General features: G+C 31.7%; 1 protein-coding gene across 1 annotated transcript; it reads left to right on the top strand.

The window, feature by feature from the left end:
• Positions 1-2732: 2732 nt before the first annotated feature.
• Positions 2733-21737, top strand: LOC125065444 (RYamide receptor-like). Its single transcript, XM_047673026.1, has 6 exons — positions 2733-3367; positions 10178-10376; positions 12594-12662; positions 13831-13989; positions 21091-21181; positions 21541-21737. The coding sequence occupies exons 1-6, from the start codon at positions 2733-2735 to the stop codon at positions 21735-21737; spliced, it is 1350 nt and encodes a 449-aa protein (XP_047528982.1).
• Positions 21738-22469: the final 732 nt, after the last annotated feature.

The raw sequence follows: 22469 nt of genomic DNA, 5'->3' as shown, positions 1-22469 counted from the left end.
TACCCAGAACCGGTTCTCGATGACTAACACGATAAAAGCGCGGTAATTATGATTGTAATAGAACAATACTTGCTAAATTTTCTCCGAACATTCCTTTTGTAGACCTTTCGAATCACTGATATTATATGGGTTGTCTATCCGCGAAAGGACTTTTTAAATATACATTAACGAAATATGTTGACTTCAGATAAAAAAATATTTTAAAAAACCTAAAAAAAATTGTATCCAAAAACACTCAGTCAGTAAATGTTATTTTATATGACAGTGTTCTTGTAAAATTAATATTATTTTACTGAAAACTTATGACCGCTACACTCAATATAGATGTATCGTAGCGATTCGATTATGAACATGATTTGTGTGATTTATCGAACAGCTCTATGTTTACCACAAACTACTGATATATATGTCGATCGGCAAAACTCGCGAGTGATTTTTCATCGGAATTAAAGGAAGATAAGAATACCTCCAATTCTTAACGTGTCTACTTTAATTTGTTTCTTATGAATTGAGCCGTAGTTTAAAAGCGCCAAGCTGTACAAACGATTTCTCGAATAGAAAATTTATTTGCCGCTATTTAACTGTGCAACCAAACTAATCTACAACAGTAAATAATACATATGTACGTTGAATAAATCCCTCAACCACACAGATAAATCGCTGTGATATATCATTGCCGCATATAGCCTCCATTACGTAAATTAATATCGCTTGCAGATTTGAGAATTTTAAACTTTAGCTACCTAATCATTTATTTAATAGTAAAATACAATTAAACTACGTAATGGCCAACCAAATACCTTGGATCTTAGAACAAAAAAAAAATCGCGGTAAAAGTTAAACGATCTAAATATCCATTTCTTATTTCAAATTATGACTTTGTCCCATTTGCAGTTGGGTCACTTGATCCTTGGAGTAATAGTGCAAAAACCTTTATTAAAAGTATAATACCTCGCCTTATCAACTCCACTGGTGAGGGGGCTGATTCGTTTTTTGTCCAGGGGATCGAAACTGCAAATCAACACGGTTATGATTTTGCTAAATTTTATTTTTCCAATAATTATATTATTTCATTCAAAAAAAAAAACTCTCAGAGGAAGTATAAAATCTAAAAATATTAAGTATAAATTAAACCATTATCTATTTTTATATCAACAATAAATATACAAATTACTAAATGAAAAAATTAAGGTATAAAAAATAAAATATTTATACCCTTATAAACCGCGAACGTTAGCCGCGTAGGAGGAATGAAAGAGGTTTTTACATTATATTTATCTCTGAAAATAACCTCATATAAAATTTATTATGTACTTATGCTAGCATAACTGATAATATTGTCACTGGATGATTTTATTTATGCTATTTAATTACCTATTCTTTTTCGCAAAAGCTATACCTTATATATATAAATATAATATTATAATTATAGTATTTTTTTTTTGGTGAATAATAATAAATTAATATATAAAGTATATAAGGATTTTACTAAAATATTGAATGCATACGTGCTCGTACTCGCTAATGTGTCGTCTACACAAATAGAGTTATGTCTCTATGGACGTGGCATTTCGAGATAATGGGATATAAAATAGTAAACCCTAATAATAATAGATCTTGATTTCAATGAAAAATTTGTAAAGGTTTTTTTTTAAATATATAGTATATAGGCAGACTGGCAAATGGACCCCCTGACTCTAAGTAGTCATCAACACCCATAGACATTGTAAGAAATATTAAGTAATACTTACATCGTAAATGCTCCACCCACCTTGGGAACTATGTGATGCACAAAGCATCACAATGTAAATAGTATAGAATCAACAGAGTTATTAGTTGATTTACATTAATTCTTAACGTATTATTTGAATGTACCATAATTTAACTCACATTCTCTACTTGGTGATAGGATTTTGTGCGGTTTTGTGTAGGTTTTCATCATATATTCTACCGCCAAACAGCGTTTGTTGTGTTCCGGTTTAGTGAGTGAGCCACTGGAGCTACACATCACATCTTAGCTCCCAAGGTAGGTGGCGCATTGGTGATTTAAGGAATCGTTAACATTTCTTATAACGCCAATGTCTACGCGCGGTGGTGATTTCTTACTATCAGTTGGCCCCTTAGCGTATCCGCCTACCATTGACATAAAAAAAAATTGTGCACGAATTTAAATATGATATTGCATGATCGGCATCACTTCTTCCTTCATTATTAATGTTACAATTTGTTAAATCATAGAATGCAATTAAAGACACCTGTTATTATCAATGGTGTGTAGGAGGACAGAAATGGGTCGACATTATTATGTGTGTATGTGTACTTATTGAATACAATGTATACAATAACACTCCTCCTCCACATACCAAAGCATACTGTTTCACAAATATAATAAATATTTATTTACTTATTTTATTATATTTTTTAACCTTTTTATTTTAAGTAATTTAACATATTAAATAATATTGGATAAATGCTTGTTAGTGGATGCTACTCGATTGGTAATTTAAAATACAATATCATATAATACCAAAGCATAATTATCAATTTCGTATTGAATCAAATAAGATATAAAATACATTTTATGTTATATTAAAATTTTTAGTATCCAGTAAAAAGCACTGTATTTTTTAATAATGAATCTTTATGCGTTGTCACATCACAACTTTTTTTTTCAGATAATGGAAGTCGAAATTGGTTTCGATAAAATGGAAAAAAATTGAGATCAGATAAGTATGAATCACCTGAACAACTTAACAGATAATGTTGTACCTGTATTGCCTGAAATTTTGTATTTACCTGAAAATACCGGAAATGAATCATTGAATGGAACTGATTTAAATTTTACGGCACATGAGTTCGTTTGCGTTTTAGAATCACAGTCGGAAGATTATTTATCGACATGTGTTTTCCAGACTTGCGTCTACGTCACTTATGGTATTATTTTTGTGATAGCACTCTTAGGTAACGGGTTAGTTTGTTTCGTTGTGCAATCGTCACCGCGGATGAAGACAGTGACGAACTTTTTTATAATGAACTTAGCGGTGGGTGATATATTAATGACATTATTCTGTGTACCGTTTTCGTTTGTGTCGATGCTCATTTTACGCTACTGGCCGTTTGGTGGATTAATGTGTAAGTTGGTGAACTATTCGCAGGCAGTGTCAGTGTTAGTGAGTGCATATACACTCTTAGCTATATCAGTGGATAGGTATTTTGTGATAACAAGACCCTTGAAGCCGAGAATGGGAAAAACGGTTGCCAAACTAGTGATGTGTTCAGTTTGGTGCGGGGCTTTAGCAACGGCTGCACCTATATTAATAGTTTCACAACTAGAGAAACCTTCTTTATGGCACCAAGTTTGCGAGTTGTAAGTATGACAGCATTATTAAATTAATATTTTAATTCCAAAGACAAAACAAGAGCAAGGGTGGCTCCAGGATTTATATCTAGTACACAAATGGATGTTTCAATTTTGGACTCTATAAACCTACAACAATAACGGTATGGTATATAATCATAATATTAATATAAGTTTATATAAGCAGTTTTTTTATAAGTTTCCGACTAAAATCTTCCAATACATCATTAAGGTTCATTTTTGGCGCTGTCTTGGTATGGGGTGTACATCAGATCTTAACCATTTAAGCGATCACGTTTCGGTAGCTAGATTTAAACAATCGATCTTCCAGTATTGTAATCTCGAAAAGTAATCGATATATCATAGACTTATTCATTTTTTTTAAATGTATCGAATTCCTGTAGGAATACAATAATTTAAATTATAAATCAATAATAATGAAAGAGAGAGAGAGAAAACAGAGAACGAAAGAAAGAATAAAATAATTCTCAATAGATAATATGATATATAGTCTGATAGTATTTTTATTTGGTTTAAAGTTAAAATAAGGGACTTTGAAACATTACATTAATCGATAAATTGCCGATTTTTGAACGCAATTAAAACATAATGGACCTCCATTTGGTGTTATAATACATTAATAACAGAATATAGGAAAAGTTGTTTTGTCCAGCAGCTTCCCATTTGGGCCATAATGGACGATGTCCTTTATTTGATTGACGGCCTGAAATTCTGCGGAATGTGATTGTTGTGCCAATTTAGTTTCAGTCTCAGCCCTTGCGTTTCCAAAATAGTTTCACGTTGCCTCTATAGACCAGCATTGTTCGTACTGATAGGTTGAATTGCAAATAATATATCAATTTCAATGGCTTGTAATAATCGAGATAAACGTGATTCCTGAAATATTGTTGGGATTATAAACACAATTACATTCCGATGCCATAATAGCTTCACGCAATAAATTTTTCTTTTTATTATGTAATAGGTAGGCGGACCGGCAAATGGGCCACCTGATGTTAAGTGGTCACCACCGCCCATAGATATTGACTAAGATGTTATGACCCTTGTGCCAGTAGTTACACTGGCACAACCGAAACATAACAATACTAAGTATTGCGGCTTGGTGGCAAAATATCTGATGAATGGGTGGTACCTACCCAGACGGGTTTGTACAAAGCCCTACCACCAAGTTATTATTTTATTTTATTTATTTATTAACTCCTTATTGCACCCAAACTTAAAACTAAAAATTACAATTTTGTTATACAAAAGTTGCATGAGGTGCAACATTTGTATAACAAAATTGGCGGCCTTATCGCTGCTTAGCGATAAGGCCGTATGTGTCTATTAGTTGTATTGAGTAAAGTAAATACTTATATATAAATATATAATGTTGGTCTCGGCAACTGATCTAACCGATTTTGGTCATGGCGGCAAATGTCAAAGAAGAACAGTCAACTAAGGGCATATTTTAGTGCACAAGTATTTGTGCAAATATAGGTGCACTCTCATAATCTGATGGGACGGCAAATCCGACACGACCGAAAAGAGTTCAGACGCAATACCAACGGCTGTATGTGTTATCCGAGGCAAGGGAGAGTACACACTTAAAAGTTCTAGACTATTATATTACGACAATAACTTTTGATCGGCCTGACCTGGGGAAACTAGAACCTAGGGAACTCTGGTTTTATAGCCACAAGACCTACGAGGCACATATAGAGGCGAGGCACATATATATATATATATATATATATATATATAATATGTAGAGATAAATAAAATTAACTATAAATCTTACGTAAGCAATAGATATTTAATGTTTAAATTGATGGACAAGGGCTTCTCGAGGAAGGCTTGACTTTAATCTCACCAAGTTGCTTCAATTTACTTTCACTTTTTATTTTATGATTATTGGTTTGTCTTATTTAAAAAATATTTTTTGAAAAACTGGTTTTAACTGATACATATGACCGCAGTTCTGGCTCAAAAAAAAATAGCTGAATAAAAGGTAAACAGGATTCATTAGGGATGCGGTATTTCTAAAACATTCAAAATGCATGATTCGTGTAAACATACAAAAAAGTTATGTCCGACTCATAAAAACCAAATAGCGAAACTCGAGTGTTAATTTTCATTCCAAAACACGCTGATGTAATTAAAAAAAGTCGTAATCCGGAATGCTACTTTTTAAAACCATCAGCACATTATACTTATTGTTCTTTTAGAAATAAAATCAAATAAAAAAAAAAGTTAGCAGACTTTGTAGTATGTTTTTGAACCAAAGCTTTTCTTAAAGCAAGGCAAGTCAAATGTACGAGTACTTCGATTTAAGAACGTACTTATAAGAGGTAAATGGTTATTTTACTTTTCTATATTTCTTATTTTATTATATTTTATAACGTGATTATAATATAACAAAGCTGAAGAGGTTATAAAAAACCATTTTTACTTTCGATAGTCCAATAACCACTTAATTAAGAAGTATGGCTACTGGATACGAATGACTGAAACAGTAAGTACTAAATATGAGTTCCACTATATGACCTGCTATAATGAGCTAACACAGCCGCGCTTACTCAGCTATAAATTGGCTGTTTCAATGTAAAATAAATATATTATAGAACATATTTAACATGAGTTATAAAGATGAGATTTGAGATACTAAAAAACATTTTATTAACTTTACATAAGAGTAAAGTAAATAAAGATTTTTTTTTCCAATAACGCTCGAATAACACATTAACAACACTTTTTCATATGACGGTAATAAGCCGTCGAAGGGCCATAAAATGGCACGTGATACGAGGGTTCAATATGACTGTAATAAATAGCATAATGGACACCATCTATCTAAATGATGCATGTAAACCGGGAAGATTTGTCATTTAGTGTAACGTCTAGACCTTTATCAATCGACTTTATATTATAATTAAAATTAAATCCATTCAATAGTGTAAATAACTTGCTCACTTATTTACCGCGCGTACTTAATTCATAATTTCAAAATATGTTTTAATAATAAGATCTGACATCTTAAAGCTTTAAAGCTTGCATTGCAGCCATGCTTTGACTTTTGTGACTGTTTTTCCATGTTTTATTCATCTAGTTGGGTAGACCTTTCTTTGATTCTTTTGTTTTGGCCGAGTTTTTTTTGACTAATAAAAATAACAAGTTCAAATGAAAGCCGTTGAATAACCAGCTGTGATGCTGATTATAAGTAATTACAAATCACAACTGGGGTAGCGGTTTTATTTACATTGATTAGTTTTGTTATTCTGTATATGAGAAGCTTTATTATTTAATAAAATGAAATATCCCTCTCGGTCAGCACTAAGCTAAATGAGACAATAATAATGAAAATACGAGTACATTCGTATAAAACAGTGTTAAGTGTATTTACGTACACAACAAAGATAAGTAAGAAAATAAGAAAAAAAAACGGTCGGACTGTTTGAAGGATAGCATGTACAAGAGTAATAAATGAGGTTGTGACTTTTATGACTCGAGATAGAGCGAATGGGAAAAGAAAATACTCCAACCCTAACTAAACGGTAATAAACAAACGAATAATAATGATATATATAATAATAGTAGCAGCCTGTAAATTACCCACTGCTGGACTAAGGTCTCTCCTCCCTTTAAGGAAAAGGTAAAGAGTATATTCCACTGCGCTGCTCCAATGTGGGTCGGTGGATTTCCATGTGGCAGAATTTAGTTGAAATTAGACACATGCAGATTTCCTCATGATGTTTTCCTTCGCCGCCGAGCTCGAGATGAATTATAAACACAAATTAAACACATGAAAATTCAGTGGTGCTTGCATGGGTTTGAACACGCAATCATCGGTTAATATGTACGCGTTCTAACCTCTGGGTCATCTCATACATAAAGTTTAATAAAAAGGTTTAAAATAGATACAGGTATTTATCAATAAATCACAAATAGATTTGAAATAAGAAATAAATCCCAAAGTGGTTATTAATAATTGAGTATTCTTGTTTGTACTTTTTCTCGTTTACATTATTATTAGAACAATAAAAAATAATACATACATATTAAACAACAAAGTTGTTCCACTTCTTGACACAGGATTCTTTTCTGTAGGAAAAGAGTGCTACCATAGTCTAATTAATCCAATATCAGTCAGGCTATGTTTCACAAAACATAAGCGAAATTGGTAAAATCTTTTTTAATATAAATTAATAGTCTAGGCATGTTGCAATAGGCAAAACTTCATAATGTGACTACTACATACTACATGTTCTGTATTCGAGTCTCATATTTATACTAGACTTCATTGTAATATTATTTGAAGAGATTTCTTTTGCAAGTAATTGTAACACATTTTGAACTGGTAAAAATTATATGTCCATAAATAAAAATATGAAAATGTAATCTTTGCTTATAAATAAGGCGAAGTTATTTTGTAAATTCCTAAACTAAAACAAAATATCACAAATATAAAACCTTTTTGGAGAAAAGGTTTTAATGTTACTAGCTACCAGATCCGGTCTTGCACGAGTAGAATAAGGATTTAAATAAAACGTTTACATCTTTATATAAATCTTTATTATTCGGAATTTTTTTTCTCCAACAATCACAATAATAACATAAACATTAGTAGCCTTTAATTTCCCACTGCTTGGCTAAGGCTTCCTCTCCCTTTGAGGAGAAGGTTTGGAGCATATTCGACCACGCTGGTCCAATGCGGGTTGGTGGAATAAACATGTGGCAGAATTTCGTTGAAATTAGACACATGCAGATTTCCTCACGATGTTTTCCTTCACCGCCAAGCACGAGATGAATTATAAACACAAATTAAGCTCATGAAAAATCAGTGGTTGCCTGGGTTTGAATCCGAAATCATCGGTTAAGATGCACGCGTTCTAACCACTGGGCCATCTCGGCTCTATGATACTTTAATGAATTATACACCTTTCTCATGAATCCGTTCTCCGTTCATTAGTGCAAACCGTATTAAAATCCGTTTGGTAGTTTTTGAGCTTATCGCGTTCAGACACGTCAGGAGGACTTTATGATATTAAATGATTATTATTAAAGAAGCTGAGATTAGCTGATTCACCCGCTTTAAATTTAGACTATTGACGGGACTTTCATGTTACTAATAATATTATAAAATAAAGCTTTCCTGACGTGTGTGTACATGGCAAATGGTTAAAAAAAAAAAAAAATCCCGCTGAGTTTCTTTCGCCGGTTCTTCTCAGGTCTGAGGTGCTAAATTCCGAACCGGTGGTAGATTTTTGACAATCAATAAGCAAGTGTATACACTTCTATATTGAATAAAGATTTTTGACTTTGACTTTTGTGTACGCGATAAGATTAAACATTACAGATTAAATCTGCAAAGATAATTAAAAATAATTATTATTTTGTTAGTTTCTACTAGATATAACATCAAATGGTTTTATTGCGTCAGAAAGTTTTTGGTAATACTTAAGGGTTTATGATGCTTATTACAATGGGTCGCAATATTTTGTCTCGAGAGAAAACCCAACCGAACTTCAGATAACTCGCAAAATCTGAATATAATTTTAAGTAAACTATAATATGAAATCCATAAAAGTACCGTGAAATATGTATAAAATAAAATAGAGAAGTCTAAATAGTAAAAAGAAAAAAATATTTCAAGGTCTCTAAGATGGTTCTATCAACGTCTAAACAGATAAGACATTTATTTTATATACAAACTATATAATGTAACAATAGATAGCATGGTTGTTGTATCTATATTGTTAAAGGTGATATCAGACATATTCACTCTGAAGAAAGTTTACTCGAGGAATTTCTATGCCGAATGCCAAATATTTCACAAGGTTGAATCGGTTCTGTAAGCAAAACATTTGTCACTTTTGTTTAATATTTTTTGTTTACACGTGTCGCTGTGAAAGAACAAAATTAAATATGCAAAATCAACGAAAACGGAACCACCTTTTCAATTCCACCTTTAACAAAAAGCAATTTCGTTCCATTTTAATAAAAAAAAGTAATTATAACAATAGCTTAGTACTACCTGTTTTACCTCAAGATTTACCTCATCAATGTTATTTTGTACGTAGGAAAACAGTTCCGCCTCCTAACACATTGATAATTAGCTTTCCGAGGAGTAATGTATTCATTACATTATAAATACGCTGAAAACTATTGTGTTTGTAATCAAACGTTGAAAGCTGAAAGGGAAGGGGTAAATGTCATAGAGCAAGAGAGACAGTTAACAGTGCGAATATAATATTTACTGGCTTTGGCCAGCTCGTCCGTGTGGTTACCACCCGACCATCAGATAATATACCGCCAAGCAGCAATACTTAGCATTCTTGTTTTCCAGTTTGAAGGGTAGTGACTTATGTAACTACAGGCACAAGGATTATAACATCTTAGTTCTCAAAGTTGGTTTCGCATTGGTAATATGAGGAATGATTCTTATTTTTTACAGTATCAATGACTAGGAGCAGTGGTGACTACTTTCTCACAGACATATCAGACTCATTTGCATAAATAGAAATAAAGTATTCGAAATCAACAAGTTTAATTACACTGGAAGACATCACTTTTAAGTATTACCTTATTACCTTGTTTGAAGAACTATGGATGAGCGAATATCCACTCACCACTACGTCGACGCAATTTTCTTGAAGTATTATTATTGTTTCTAACAAGAACCAAAAATGAACCATATTCGCGTATATGTACAGAGTTTAAATAAGAAAAAAAAAAGTGTAATTTTCTGATTGATGATAGATTGATAATAATTGATAACTTATTAATAAAATGATGCATACAATTAATTTTTAATTTTAGGGATGTTTGCAGCGAGAAATGGGCCTATCCTGACCAGAGCGAGCAATACACTTACGCATTACTGATATTCCAATTTGCGTTACCGCTCGCAGCACTCGTTTGTTCATACGGTCGTATTGCTTATGTAGTGTGGGGCGTGCGACCACCTGGAGAGGCGGAGAGTGTACGGGATATGCGAATACAACACTCTAAGCGAAAGGTAAGTATTTTAATAAAAAGCATACTACAATATATAAAAAATACCTTGATTGTGTGATGTGGTATGTACCTATATGCAGGTATTATAACTATAAACTTTTTTTTAAAAAATTGTCATGAAGTTATATTTAACATTATTTAGATTAAACATGTAAACTGGATGTAAAGTCTTAAAGTATTTGAATACCCGTTTTATGACGGACTTTATTAAAACAATGTATTTAACATAACGGGAATTTATTTAAACTAAATGTCGTAAACGGCATGTAAGTTACAAGAATTTAAAAAATATCTTGTGATTACAAATACATAATACTGTTTTTTATCAGAGAGAAATTAGGAAATTATACAATATATACGTATATACAATACTATAATAGAAAAACTTCACCAGTTAAACTGGTGAAGTTTTTTAATACTTCGTCTATTTGGTCATACTTAGTGGAACCTCTTTTTGTCGAAATTGCCAATAAAACTTTTAGGTCATACATTGCATTAGTTTACCATTGTACTTCAGAGGTATTTTATGATACAGCTATCATATTGGATTTTTGAACAACTTATTTCGTGTTTATCGTAAACCAAATTTAAACTCTGGCGAGCGAGGTGGCATTTACTTTATCCAGATTAAAGCAGATTTAATAATACGCCAGCCATACAACGTATAACCATCGTTTTTGCTTGTATTAGATTAGGCGTTTTTGACTTCCGCAGTGTTGACTACAAATCATGATTCAATGTTTTAGCGTGTTATCGAGGGAGTATCTTTTGAAGGGCGCCATCAATGCCCACAACGATGTTATCAATCGGTATTATTCTTGGAGACGGATCAAGGCTTAGATCTAATTAAAATAACTTTGAAGCATAATCACTAAGTTAAGAATCAGAAAATTTTACAGTATTTTTTCTGTAAAGAGGGTCCTCATTTACATTTATATTAAAAGTATAAAAATAAAATTTCTCATTCATAAGATTCTTGTCTTTTGTCTGATATATACAGTCCCTTGTTACTTTTATAGTTAGTAATAATTTATTATGATTGGCTTGTTATGGAAGAATGTGAATATCTGACACGGTCACCGTACAGCTCATAATACCTTAACAATACCTTATAGATACTGAAACTTTGTTATGGATAATGAATTTGTAACTATGATTCATATAATTTATTCAATAATATTCATTTACAAAACGTATTTAAAATTGTGATGATTTTCTTAATTTAAAAAATTGAGTTTAAAAAATGAGTTTATATCATCAAACTAATTGTTTTGTCTTGTTTAACAATACGTATATTTGTACTAATGGGCGGACTTTTTATAAACAATAACTGAAAATAAAAAAATTGTGGCCGTAAAATTGAAGGTAAAAACTTCATCCAAAAGTGCTAATTAAATAATGCCTTCAATATTCCTTTTTCTAGTTGCTTCAAACCTCTTGTGGCCTTAGTGCTCACTGTTACTTGTCGAACTTTCTAGAACTTATTTTTTAACTGAAAAGAAGTTAAAGAGCAAGTTTTAAAACCGTGCTCACGTGCTGTACATTATGAATACTCTATGAATGATTAATAATCTTCTTGAAGAATAAGCTTCGACATTAAATTCCATCCTGTGCTAATTATATATTTTCTCTATATATGTATATATAACTTCTGCACGTGTGTATGTAACTGAACTCTTTCAAAATGGTTGGATCGATATCGATGTCTGGTTTTGTGTGTATTTGACTCCCTAAATATTTTAGATTCGATCTGATAGGAGGCGCTGCGATCGGGAAGTAAATAAAATTCTTATTTTACCGAGACGTTGGGACGACCAGCTCGTATACTATTTACCTAATAATTTTTTGACTTTATTAGCGTTGTCTTGAAATTTAATGGTAGTAAATTTTTATGAAATGGTTTTTAAGAAATTTTAATGATCTTCTCATAAGATTGATTTCCAACAAAATATAGCTAAAAGTATGTTATTTATTAAAGCATCTCCATAGCTGTCCTAGTTAATAATCGACCTTTGATCTACAGATGCGTTTCCAACACTAAATTGTACTCGTAACGTCAAAGTGGGTTCTAAAACACACTTGGTATTCATATGATTTGATTACAATACGATATCTATGCATTTGATTCGTACGATTTGATTTACATGCGATATATAAAGCATAGTTTAAGTCACGCATAATGTGTATGAGGAAATATTTCACTGACCCTTTTTTTCAGATGGTTAAAATGATGATAACCGTTGTGGTTGTATTTACCGTGTGTTGGCTACCTTTGAATATTTTTATCGTAAGTATATTTATGTTTTTATCATACTTATGACTTTATGTACTAATGTTGTTTACGGTATAATTAGTTAAACTATACGCCCTTCCACATTAAAAATATGTACATACATATAATATTTATTTTAATAAAATTTACTAGACAAAATAATTATATCATAGGTAATTTGCTTTTTTTGTTGACTTTACTCTTACTCGTATCACGCACACTAAGACATTGTGTAAGGATGAACGTCACTCATACTAATGCACACTGATAATAATCCAACGTAGAACTTCGTGAGCGAATTCATCTATACTGTATCTTAGCCTTTTAAATGTCAAATCAATAATGAAAGACAGAGGAAATCTGCGTTTGATTAAATACGATGAACAATGTTTAAAAAAAGATCGTTCATCAATAAGAATTAGTTTAATAATAATTATTAATAGAGCTTGCGTACATGGCGTTTTATTGTAATAATAATCTTATTTTTGAAACGTCTCTAAAATATAGGTATTTATGTAGGCTAAGTATAAATAAATAATACATTAACGAGTAACATTAATAGTAAACATTATTCTGAAAATGTAAATAAAATAATATCGTTTTCATGTGAAAGATTAATATGAGATCATTAATAATATCATCTCTCATCATTCTTTCAGTACCGAAGCTATTTTATTTGAAACTATTTGTTTGAACAAGAGTTGTATTTCTGAGTATAGAACATTATTATTAAGCATTTGGTATTTATCAAATTATGATATTATATATACGTATGTATATATATTACGTGTATGTTAGAGCTATATTATTTAAATAATATATCATGCTTAATTACTATGTTTTTCTTCATTACTTATGTGTCATTCCATAATATTGTTTTTGGCGGTATAAAAGACGTTATGAAGTATGAAAGTCTATTACATAAATATTTCAGTGGTATATTTAGGGTTTTGTTACGTTATTGTATATAAATCAGTAACCGATTGGTTTAAAGTTACGTGCAACAAGCCGTTCCTATAGGTTCTTATGTAACACACATGCAAATACGAGACTTTGGAAACATTTTATGGGACGATTATTGGGACAATTTTGAATTTCGCGTTCGCAAATTCATTCCGTATTAAATTTTAATAGACCAATAGGATAATATTAAGATGTGCTGTGTTTTATTTGTTGTTATCAGTTATTATGGACGGCGCACGAAGATGACGAGGAATGGGGCAGATGGCCGGGAATGCCGTACGTTTGGTTCATAAGCCACTGTTTAGCTATGTCGCATTCCTGCTACAATCCAATTATTTACTGCTACATGAACGTGAGATACCGCAGTGGATTCATACAGGTAATTGTTTTCGTCAGATTTCTTTTATCTTTTAATATTTTTAATGTATAAATGTGTTACAAATGAGGGTCTTCTTCTTCAAATGGTACATTTATATTATGACAGATCTCCAATAATGTTATAATTATACCGGGATTACTGTTTAATTACACATGGTTCTGACTTTTTACAATAATAGTATTATTTCGAAACCAAAGTAATTTGTCAGAACAATGAAACTTTCTGTCTACTATGAGAAAAAGATATCATAAAAGTTTATTTCCGAATCCGCATCCCAACCTCTTCGCAAGATTCTCGAACTTGTGCAGCGGCGTGGTGTCACTATCTTGTATTACAGTAAAATTTTCGCCTTTTAACCCCATGTAAGGTACCACGTAACCTTCAAAAACATCTGATATATAGTGTTGTGCCGTTAAATCACCTCTTCTACCGTTTTGACGAAACATATCGATGAACATAAGTTCCGTTCACCCGATCATCGAAATGCCACCACACGCTATACACGAACCGCATCCAAATGGAACACTATCCTCAATTCAGCTTTAAGTATGTCTCTCTCCACACGTCGACGATAGACTCTTCACCATTTTAACATTAGAATAATACACTTATTAGTGAACAATATGGAGATCCATTGCTCTTCAGCCCAATTAAGATGTTCGCGCGCAAATGTAAAAGAACTTGTTTATGAGCTGCAAACAGATTTGGACCATTTGCTGGTCGAAAAGTGGTAATTGCCGCTCCTTTAAGCCTCCCTCTTCGTTTACTCCACATATTTCACTGAGCTCTGTTTTGATGTTTACTGTCGTGAGGAAATTATTTTGTAGGGAAGTTGCAACGCTAACAACATAAGCATAGGTTAACATCGGTTGCCAAGAAGGGCGGTTGGTTGAGTGCGACCGGTACCTTACCGGTCTCCTTTTGTAAGAAACTGTCTCTACAAATCTTTAAATTAAAGCTCGATAGTTTTAATTTGATAATGCTAAAGACAATAACATAGTCATTGAGTCTGGACAAATTAAATCAAGAAAATATCCTAAGTAGCCTCGCAAAGATCTCCGCTAACGAACCATTAATTAAATTACAATCTGATCAATCGGCAAAAACATTTCGACAATAGCTATACAAACTTTTCAAGACGTTCAACGTTTCAAGCATCTTCTTTCATTTGTAAAATATTAATTAAACTTATGCAGTGCTAAAGCATTCATTTTATATGAATGCGTGATCTTGATATTTTTTATTATTTATTAATTTATTGAAAAAGTTACACCATCAACTTATCACTAAGTACTTAAAATTAATAACTAATGCCTTTAAATGTGTTTATAACATGTTCAATGTTTTAATAATCAATTATGTTATTTGTAAGTTTATACATTATATTGCTTATTTCTCGCATAATGAAAAAAATACGAATGAAATTGATCAGAATCACGATTGACGTTGACTGACGATTTGAAGACATAGAATGCGAGTTTCATTAGATATAGATTTTTTTGGCCACTCGCAATATTTGAGGAGAGATTCCATTTAGAAAATATTTTTCACATTGTCCTAAGAGACACTCAGACACATACACGGTCACAAAAATTACAAGTTTTGAATGCGGTAAAAAAATTTAAAGCTCGTGGCAGTGCTCGGTTTTCGAGAAAAAATATAAACGTGAAAATATATCAAGATGACTGCTCCTACCATGAATTATATCATTGTAGGAGCAGGATAAGTAAAATATTTTGTAGGAAAACATATAACATTGTTATATGTTTTATGTCCATGTTATGAATGTATTCTGACTAGTGAAATATGTCTTCCGTAGTATTTGTGAAGTTTGAATATTATCAAAACAACTTAGCCCCCTCTACACATTCTCTCAAATTATATAAATAAACCGTATGAGAAAAAAAACTTACAAAAAAACTGATGGAATAATTTTTTGACGAAATTCGGTTTCCAAGTTTATCCTAAAATGTAATCGAGGACTTAAGTTGTAAATTGATTAAAATCAACTCCATGAAAATCAAATTCAAAATATATTTTTTCAACTAGACTTTTTCAGATTCAAACGATTTATTCTTCAGTTGTCGATTTTTGGACCTGGAATAGACAAGCATTTATGAAGCAAGCCTATTATGAAGTAATTGGGGTCCCTTCAAGTATTAGCTAAACATCAAAGGTTACCACCCCTTTGATGTTTTTTTGCATTGCTTATTTTTGATGACACATGGTGATTATATCAGCACTATTTATATCTATTGAATAAGTGATAAATGTGAATCAAATTCTTCTACAGCCTATAAATTACTTTTTCTAGACTCACGTATTGCTTACTGTAAATAACAAAAAAGAAACCTAAACAGATAAAAATAAATATTTACCAATGTTTACGTAAGAATATTGGAATTTGAGTAAGGGCGTTGCTTACTCATGCTGGTAAGGGTCAGGTTAATAATTACAAAAATTCTGCTTACGTAATACACGAATGGCCCCTTGTGAGTAAGCGGTCAGAATTCAACAGACAAATTGGACGAGAATACGGTTTCTATTCGGCATGCAACAGTATAGAGTCCCTCAAAGTTAGTGTCTGCTGCCCTATAACATTCTGAAGATAATGTTTCAAACAGAATAAGGACTACAATGAAAATTTATTTTATTTATTTTAAAGGTAATCTGCTAATTTTTTTTCTTAAAATGATTAGATTCAACAGACAATAATTTTACATTTTTAACATTTATCTCAACAATTATAAAAAGGCTTGAAGCTGCAAAAGTACCTTACCTCTGTCACTAGCTTTAAGTACAACCACAAGTCACTAAACTAAAAAAATAATGACACGTTAGCTTTACAAAGATTACTTTTTCATGTGTATAATAATTTAAAAAATTCAAAAACGACACTTTTCCTCTACAATTGTTTGCACAATTTCTTCTTTATTTTCAAAAAAAGTTATCAAGTCAATTAAATACATATGAATATGTCCATATGTTACGATTCTTATGCGAGATATCAGTATCACTATCTTTTGTATATATTGCAATAATTTTAAGCATAATTGTAAAATGAATATTTACATGTCAACGGTAAATATTCATTTTTTCATTTTTATTCTTATTTATTATATCTGACGTATTTCCTATCATTTTCATTCAACAAAGCCCTCTAAACCTCTCTTTGATGTCCGCTATTAACACTATTTTATGTGATTTTAATTTAATAAAAAAATATATTTTTAGAATCACTCTGAAGACCCCAGGCCTCATTAAAATATCTGTTAGGAACATTAGGTTTAATAAATAAGTAATAAATTTATTTATTCTCTCCCACATATATAACAGCTTAAATGTGTCTTAATAAGAAGTACAATTGTGTGTGGGGGACAAGAGATACATTATATATTATCAATAGATACATTTGGAAATAAGCGAGCCTTAGAGAGATCTACTTTAATTACCATACTTTGATTCAGCGCTATTTCTTATATTTTTGAAAATAAACATTGCCTTTTTTAATGTTTTGATTTTTTATCGATTTATAGCTAAGTTTGTAGTTTGATTGGTTCTGTTAATAATTGGACAGTTAAATTTAATGTGATTTTCTTAATTACATGAGCTACTAATTGATTTCAAATTGTATTATGACACGTGTATAGGAAAGGCGATGTATTGAGTTTTATTTGGATTCAAAGTGAGGATGTTTAAAGACATCCCCTTATTTTACAACTAATTGTATTAAGATTACAGAGCATTTATATAGTACAGAAGTAGAATCGGTCCTAAAATGCTACCCTGAGGAATTCCATAAGTGATAGGACTCTTTGCTAATAACAACATCTATTTTAACCTGCTGGAATGGATTTTACAAGTAATTTTCTTAAAGTTGTAACTATTTATCTCTTACACCTAAACTTATTAAAATATACCGTATATCCAAGGTCTTTTGAAGATTAATAACAATTGTTAGGCATTTTTCTTTTATGTCTAGTTTATCTACTTTTAATCCGTGAGGGAATGAACTGCATATGATGTTGATATTCCTTTCCTAAAGCCATATAGCGCATCAGAAACAATATTTTTATCTTCCAAATATTTCAATAGTCTATTAATTATATTTTTTTCAAGTAGTTGAGAGGGGATGGTCATGTCGAAAATGGCCGATAGTTTGATACTTTGTTTCTGTTTCTGAATTTAAAATTTGGTATAATTGTGGAATACGCCTTCCCAGCCAAGGCCACATTCTGTTTTTAGGTGGATGATATATCTGCTTATTTCATCTTGTAGTGTTTAAGAAACCAAAATATGTTTGTAGCAAACATCTAAATTATCTCCAGCTAGTTGCATATAACAAATAATCCACATAAATCCAAATGGTCCTAAATTTCATAAAATTACGTACTCCGTATACTTTTTTAAAAATATAATTTTTGCTTATCATTTTCTAAGGTAAATAATCTCAGCAAAAAATGACTTAAGCTAGGTAAATTAACCTCAGCCCCGTTGCCTAGGGCTTAAAAATAGGTACTTTTGGGGCCGTGGATGCGTGAAAAAACACAGACAGTTAACACAAAACATCTCAAGATCGCCATTTGAAATCGCTTCAAAATTTGGAATTTTCTTATTTATAAAAAAAAACTAGAAGAAACAAAGAAATCATTATTTAATTTTTTTAACACAAATTATCCACCAATCATTTTTGACGGAAAACTACAGCCTGCACTGAAACGTAACAACGTAATTACTTAATTCCTACCAAATTTGTGATATCACTACGCACCGAACTTAAATTTTAAAAAAAGGCCAAGTGCGAGTCGGTCTCGCTCAGGGTTCCGTAGCAGCAAGTAATATAAAAGTTCTTGTAGTTCGTTGTAACTTTTAAATGAAAGGTAAATTGCGGTTTACGATTTGTGACATATTAAAAAAAAACTACTTTTTATTATTCTCTTATTTTAGAAGTTACAGGAGCTGGGCAGTGGGCACACATTTTACTCCATTACAAGCGTATTTGATACAAATCGAACCGTTCTAGATAGCAAAAATCATATTAATGAAACAAATCGAAAAACAATATTCTACTAACAATATCCTCGTCCGTAACGGAGCTCTAAAACGAACTTGTCAAATGTAATTTGAGGGCATTATTAACGTATCCACATCTTATTTCGTTTGTTTTGCGTTCATTGTGTACTATAGCAGACATACACATATAATTAATAGAAATTACGATTGCATTTGTTTTGACGTTGTCGTCGAAAATGGACCTTCAATGTGTTAATTTACTTAATTGGTCCTGGCAGTAGTATTAAATAGTCTTTGTTCCTTGCATGTCGCTCGAATATGACGACATCGTTTGTCAAAAGAAAGTGGTACGGTAAAGAATGAGGTTGATCCTTGCGACGTAAGTAAAACAATCTTTAGTATTTAATAACCTCATAACTTGGACAGATATTAATTTAATGGGATGAATGATGATGATGATGGGATGGTGACATCAAACAAGTGGCAGGAGTGACGTGGAGTATAGTGGCTCAGGAACGAGCCAAATGGAAAAGGTTGAAGGAAGAGACCTTTGCCGATTGGCAGACGGATCTGCAAACGATAAATAAACAAGAAATGTTGGAAAATATTTAGTTCAACATTTGTTGTTTATTTATCTATTATCAAGTAATTGCTAGATTAATATTATTTTTATGTAATACTTTTGTAGTTTAAGTTTGATATGTTGTTTCCTATGATTCTAATAAAGGGCTATATTATTAGGTATTATTATTTAATTTTTCAATTAACTTGATATCTCATTATGACCTAAAGAAGGTGGCGAGGAGTGAGGACTGAACGCGGAAGACCAAGAACAAACCAAGAACATTGATGCAATTTAGATCTCTTCCTATGTGCAGTAGTGAATGACGATTGTCTGAAACTTATGATAAAATTTGTCATTTATTCTATTTAATTTTAATTAGCAATATTGGCCTGTAGCTAAACGCACAGATGGCTGTAGGTTGTTTACATACTTAAGCGTACTTTGGTATATAGTACATAGTTTTCTTGTACATTTTTATTTGAATAGCTGTTATAATAAATAAATATATAACATTAAAAAAAACTTTTATTTAAAATAGCTGAGTAGCTTCTTATAGTATTTATATACCAAAATACTACTAAAGAAAAGTAGCAATGCCCCTTTATAAGCAATTGCTAACATTCCTGATAACCCCCTTCATTTAAGTTAAAAGCTTGTGTTAGGTTAGGTTAGGAGTGGGGACTATAATAGCCCAAGGGATCAGGATCGGTCCTACGACATTTGATATCCCTAGGCGGCCCTTAAGCCATTAAGCTATTAACGCTTCGCATTGTAATGCACTGTAGCTCATAAGGGAAATGGGAACCAATAGATTGGATATGCAGTATCAGGATATGTATTCGAATTAGTACAACTGACCTAGTCAGCCACTCATCAGAACGTTGCCTTTCGTCTAGGTACTAAAATGCCACAATATTGTCAAATGTCGTGCATATATCGATATTTTTAAATAGTCTTATGTGTAATATTTTGTGTAGTAGTAGTGGTATATCTAAAACTATTACGTATGTTAGCAGTAGCCCCGCTAACCGTAACTGTACACCTAGCAGATTTTTGAAAGCAAAGAAATATTTTTTTTTAAATGTTATATAAGTGTCGTTGGGATTGGAAACAATAAAATGGCAACATAACCTCACTTTTCACTAAGCATATTTTTTTTCTCAACTTTATTTGATTGACTTTGATTAACTTTTTTTGTTAGTCTGGTTTAGTAGCACCAGTTTCGTTCGTCAACGCGAGTCTTAGTTTGGCTCCACGATTACATTAGTGTGCGCAATCCTCAATTCATCAAATTTATTCATCATTAAATTCATGTAGTTGTAGAACGTTTTCACGAACACGTCTTCATTTTTTTTCTGACTTGAACATAGCGGAGTTTAAAATATTACATAAAAGGCAACGACACAAAAAAAAACACATTCTCGTAGCAACAAAATACTGCAATACAAATTTTTTGCTTAAACTTTGCCCCATACATATTTCACACGTGAATTTCGATTAACACGCAATGCTGTTTCCGACAGGTTCTCGGTAAACTTCTGCGCTTGAACAACAATAGTGCAGGCAGCCGCTCGTGTCATCGATCGAGTGTTTGTGAGAGAATTCCACTGTCAGGTAATACTATACTAACTCATACATTTTTAATCGTTTAATTGCATGTGGTTCAATAATACCATTACCGGATATGTTCCACTTGCCTGATTACCGCCATGGCAGCTATTCTCAAGGAAGACTAACCATCTGCAATCCACTGCAGTGCACAAGTGTGTGCGAAAATATAAGTGCACTGTGCACTTCCGTCACTCACACATTTCTAAGGTCTGGAAATCAATAATATCAAAAATATCGATTTAATATTTCCATATGTCCTTAAAAATGTTAAATAAATAATAGGCAATATTGTTTGGAGAAAAAACCTACATGTTAAAATTAATTAAGTTTCGTTTTTAAATTTAACAATGTTTTTTTTTCAGATTTGATGGATACTAATAGATACTCAACACAAAGAAGTATTAACAGATGCAAACGTAAGATCACCCGAGATGGTCTAAGTAGCTCTGAGTTAAATAGAAAATGTACTTCATGTACATCGTTACGGCAATCATCGTCTACGATGTCTCGACCACCTGCACCGGCGCGCGCTGTTTCGGTGCGTTCGCATTTCGACTAGTGCACTGAAAAATTACGATCGTTTTATTTTGATATGACATTTAATTTAGATATTTAACATGATGTGAAATTGATGCTAATTGAAATATTTTATAATTAAAAAAAATAATACAATCATTAAATATGGATTAAATTAAGCAAAAAACTTGTGTTTCTTTAATGGAATAAATATATTTTTCTTATTATTATAATCAAATAAAGCAACAAGTTTGCGAGGGAGTAGAGAGCGGCGGCAGAGACGGGGCATGTCGGTATAACAGAGAATCAAGCCGTTTGCCATCACGGCATATGAGTCGGCCTTACCCCCAAGACAAGGCTATTAGATTTTTATACGTATGGTATTTGGATACTAATCTATATTTAAATTTCGCAATTTTTTCACGCAATAAGCGCTGATTGTTTTTTTTTTAATTTGTTTTATTATATTCAGCGTGTTTCAGAGAAGATTTTTGACTAGTCAATACTATACAATATACACTGACGCACTCATAAACTACAACTGAATGTTTAAGACGCCTTTGAAATAAACATTTTAACCAAGTATTCCAACTTTTTATATAAAATTAAATTGAAACCTATAGTTTGGTTCATTAACTTCTTAACAGCGTAATATCATATCCTTAAGTATATGTTTGTATAATGGAAAGGACCGTCACATTTTTTGAACAAAAACGATGAATGTAACAAAAATTAGTTTATTGTAAAAATATTTTTTAATTTTTACAATAAACTA

The sequence above is a fragment of the Vanessa atalanta genome, chromosome 7 (assembly GCF_905147765.1).
Source record: "Vanessa atalanta chromosome 7, ilVanAtal1.2, whole genome shotgun sequence".
Lineage (NCBI taxonomy): Eukaryota > Metazoa > Arthropoda > Insecta > Lepidoptera > Nymphalidae > Vanessa > Vanessa atalanta.
Note: the sequence above shows the minus strand (reverse complement) of the source record. Positions and strands in the feature narration are given on the sequence as shown.

What these genes read in the sequence shown, in the direction of transcription:
- LOC125065444 (XM_047673026.1), top strand. Translation starts at nt 2,733, where the DNA reads ATGAATCACCTGAACAACTTAACAGATAATGTTGTACCTGTATTGCCT. An exon ending in TGGCACCAAGTTTGCGAGTT is followed by an intron (nt 3,368 to 10,177) that starts GTAAGTATGACA and finishes TTTTAATTTTAG; the next exon opens with GGATGTTTGCAGCGAGAAAT. An exon ending in ACCGCAGTGGATTCATACAG is followed by an intron (nt 13,990 to 21,090) that starts GTAATTGTTTTC and finishes TGTTTCCGACAG; the next exon opens with GTTCTCGGTAAACTTCTGCG.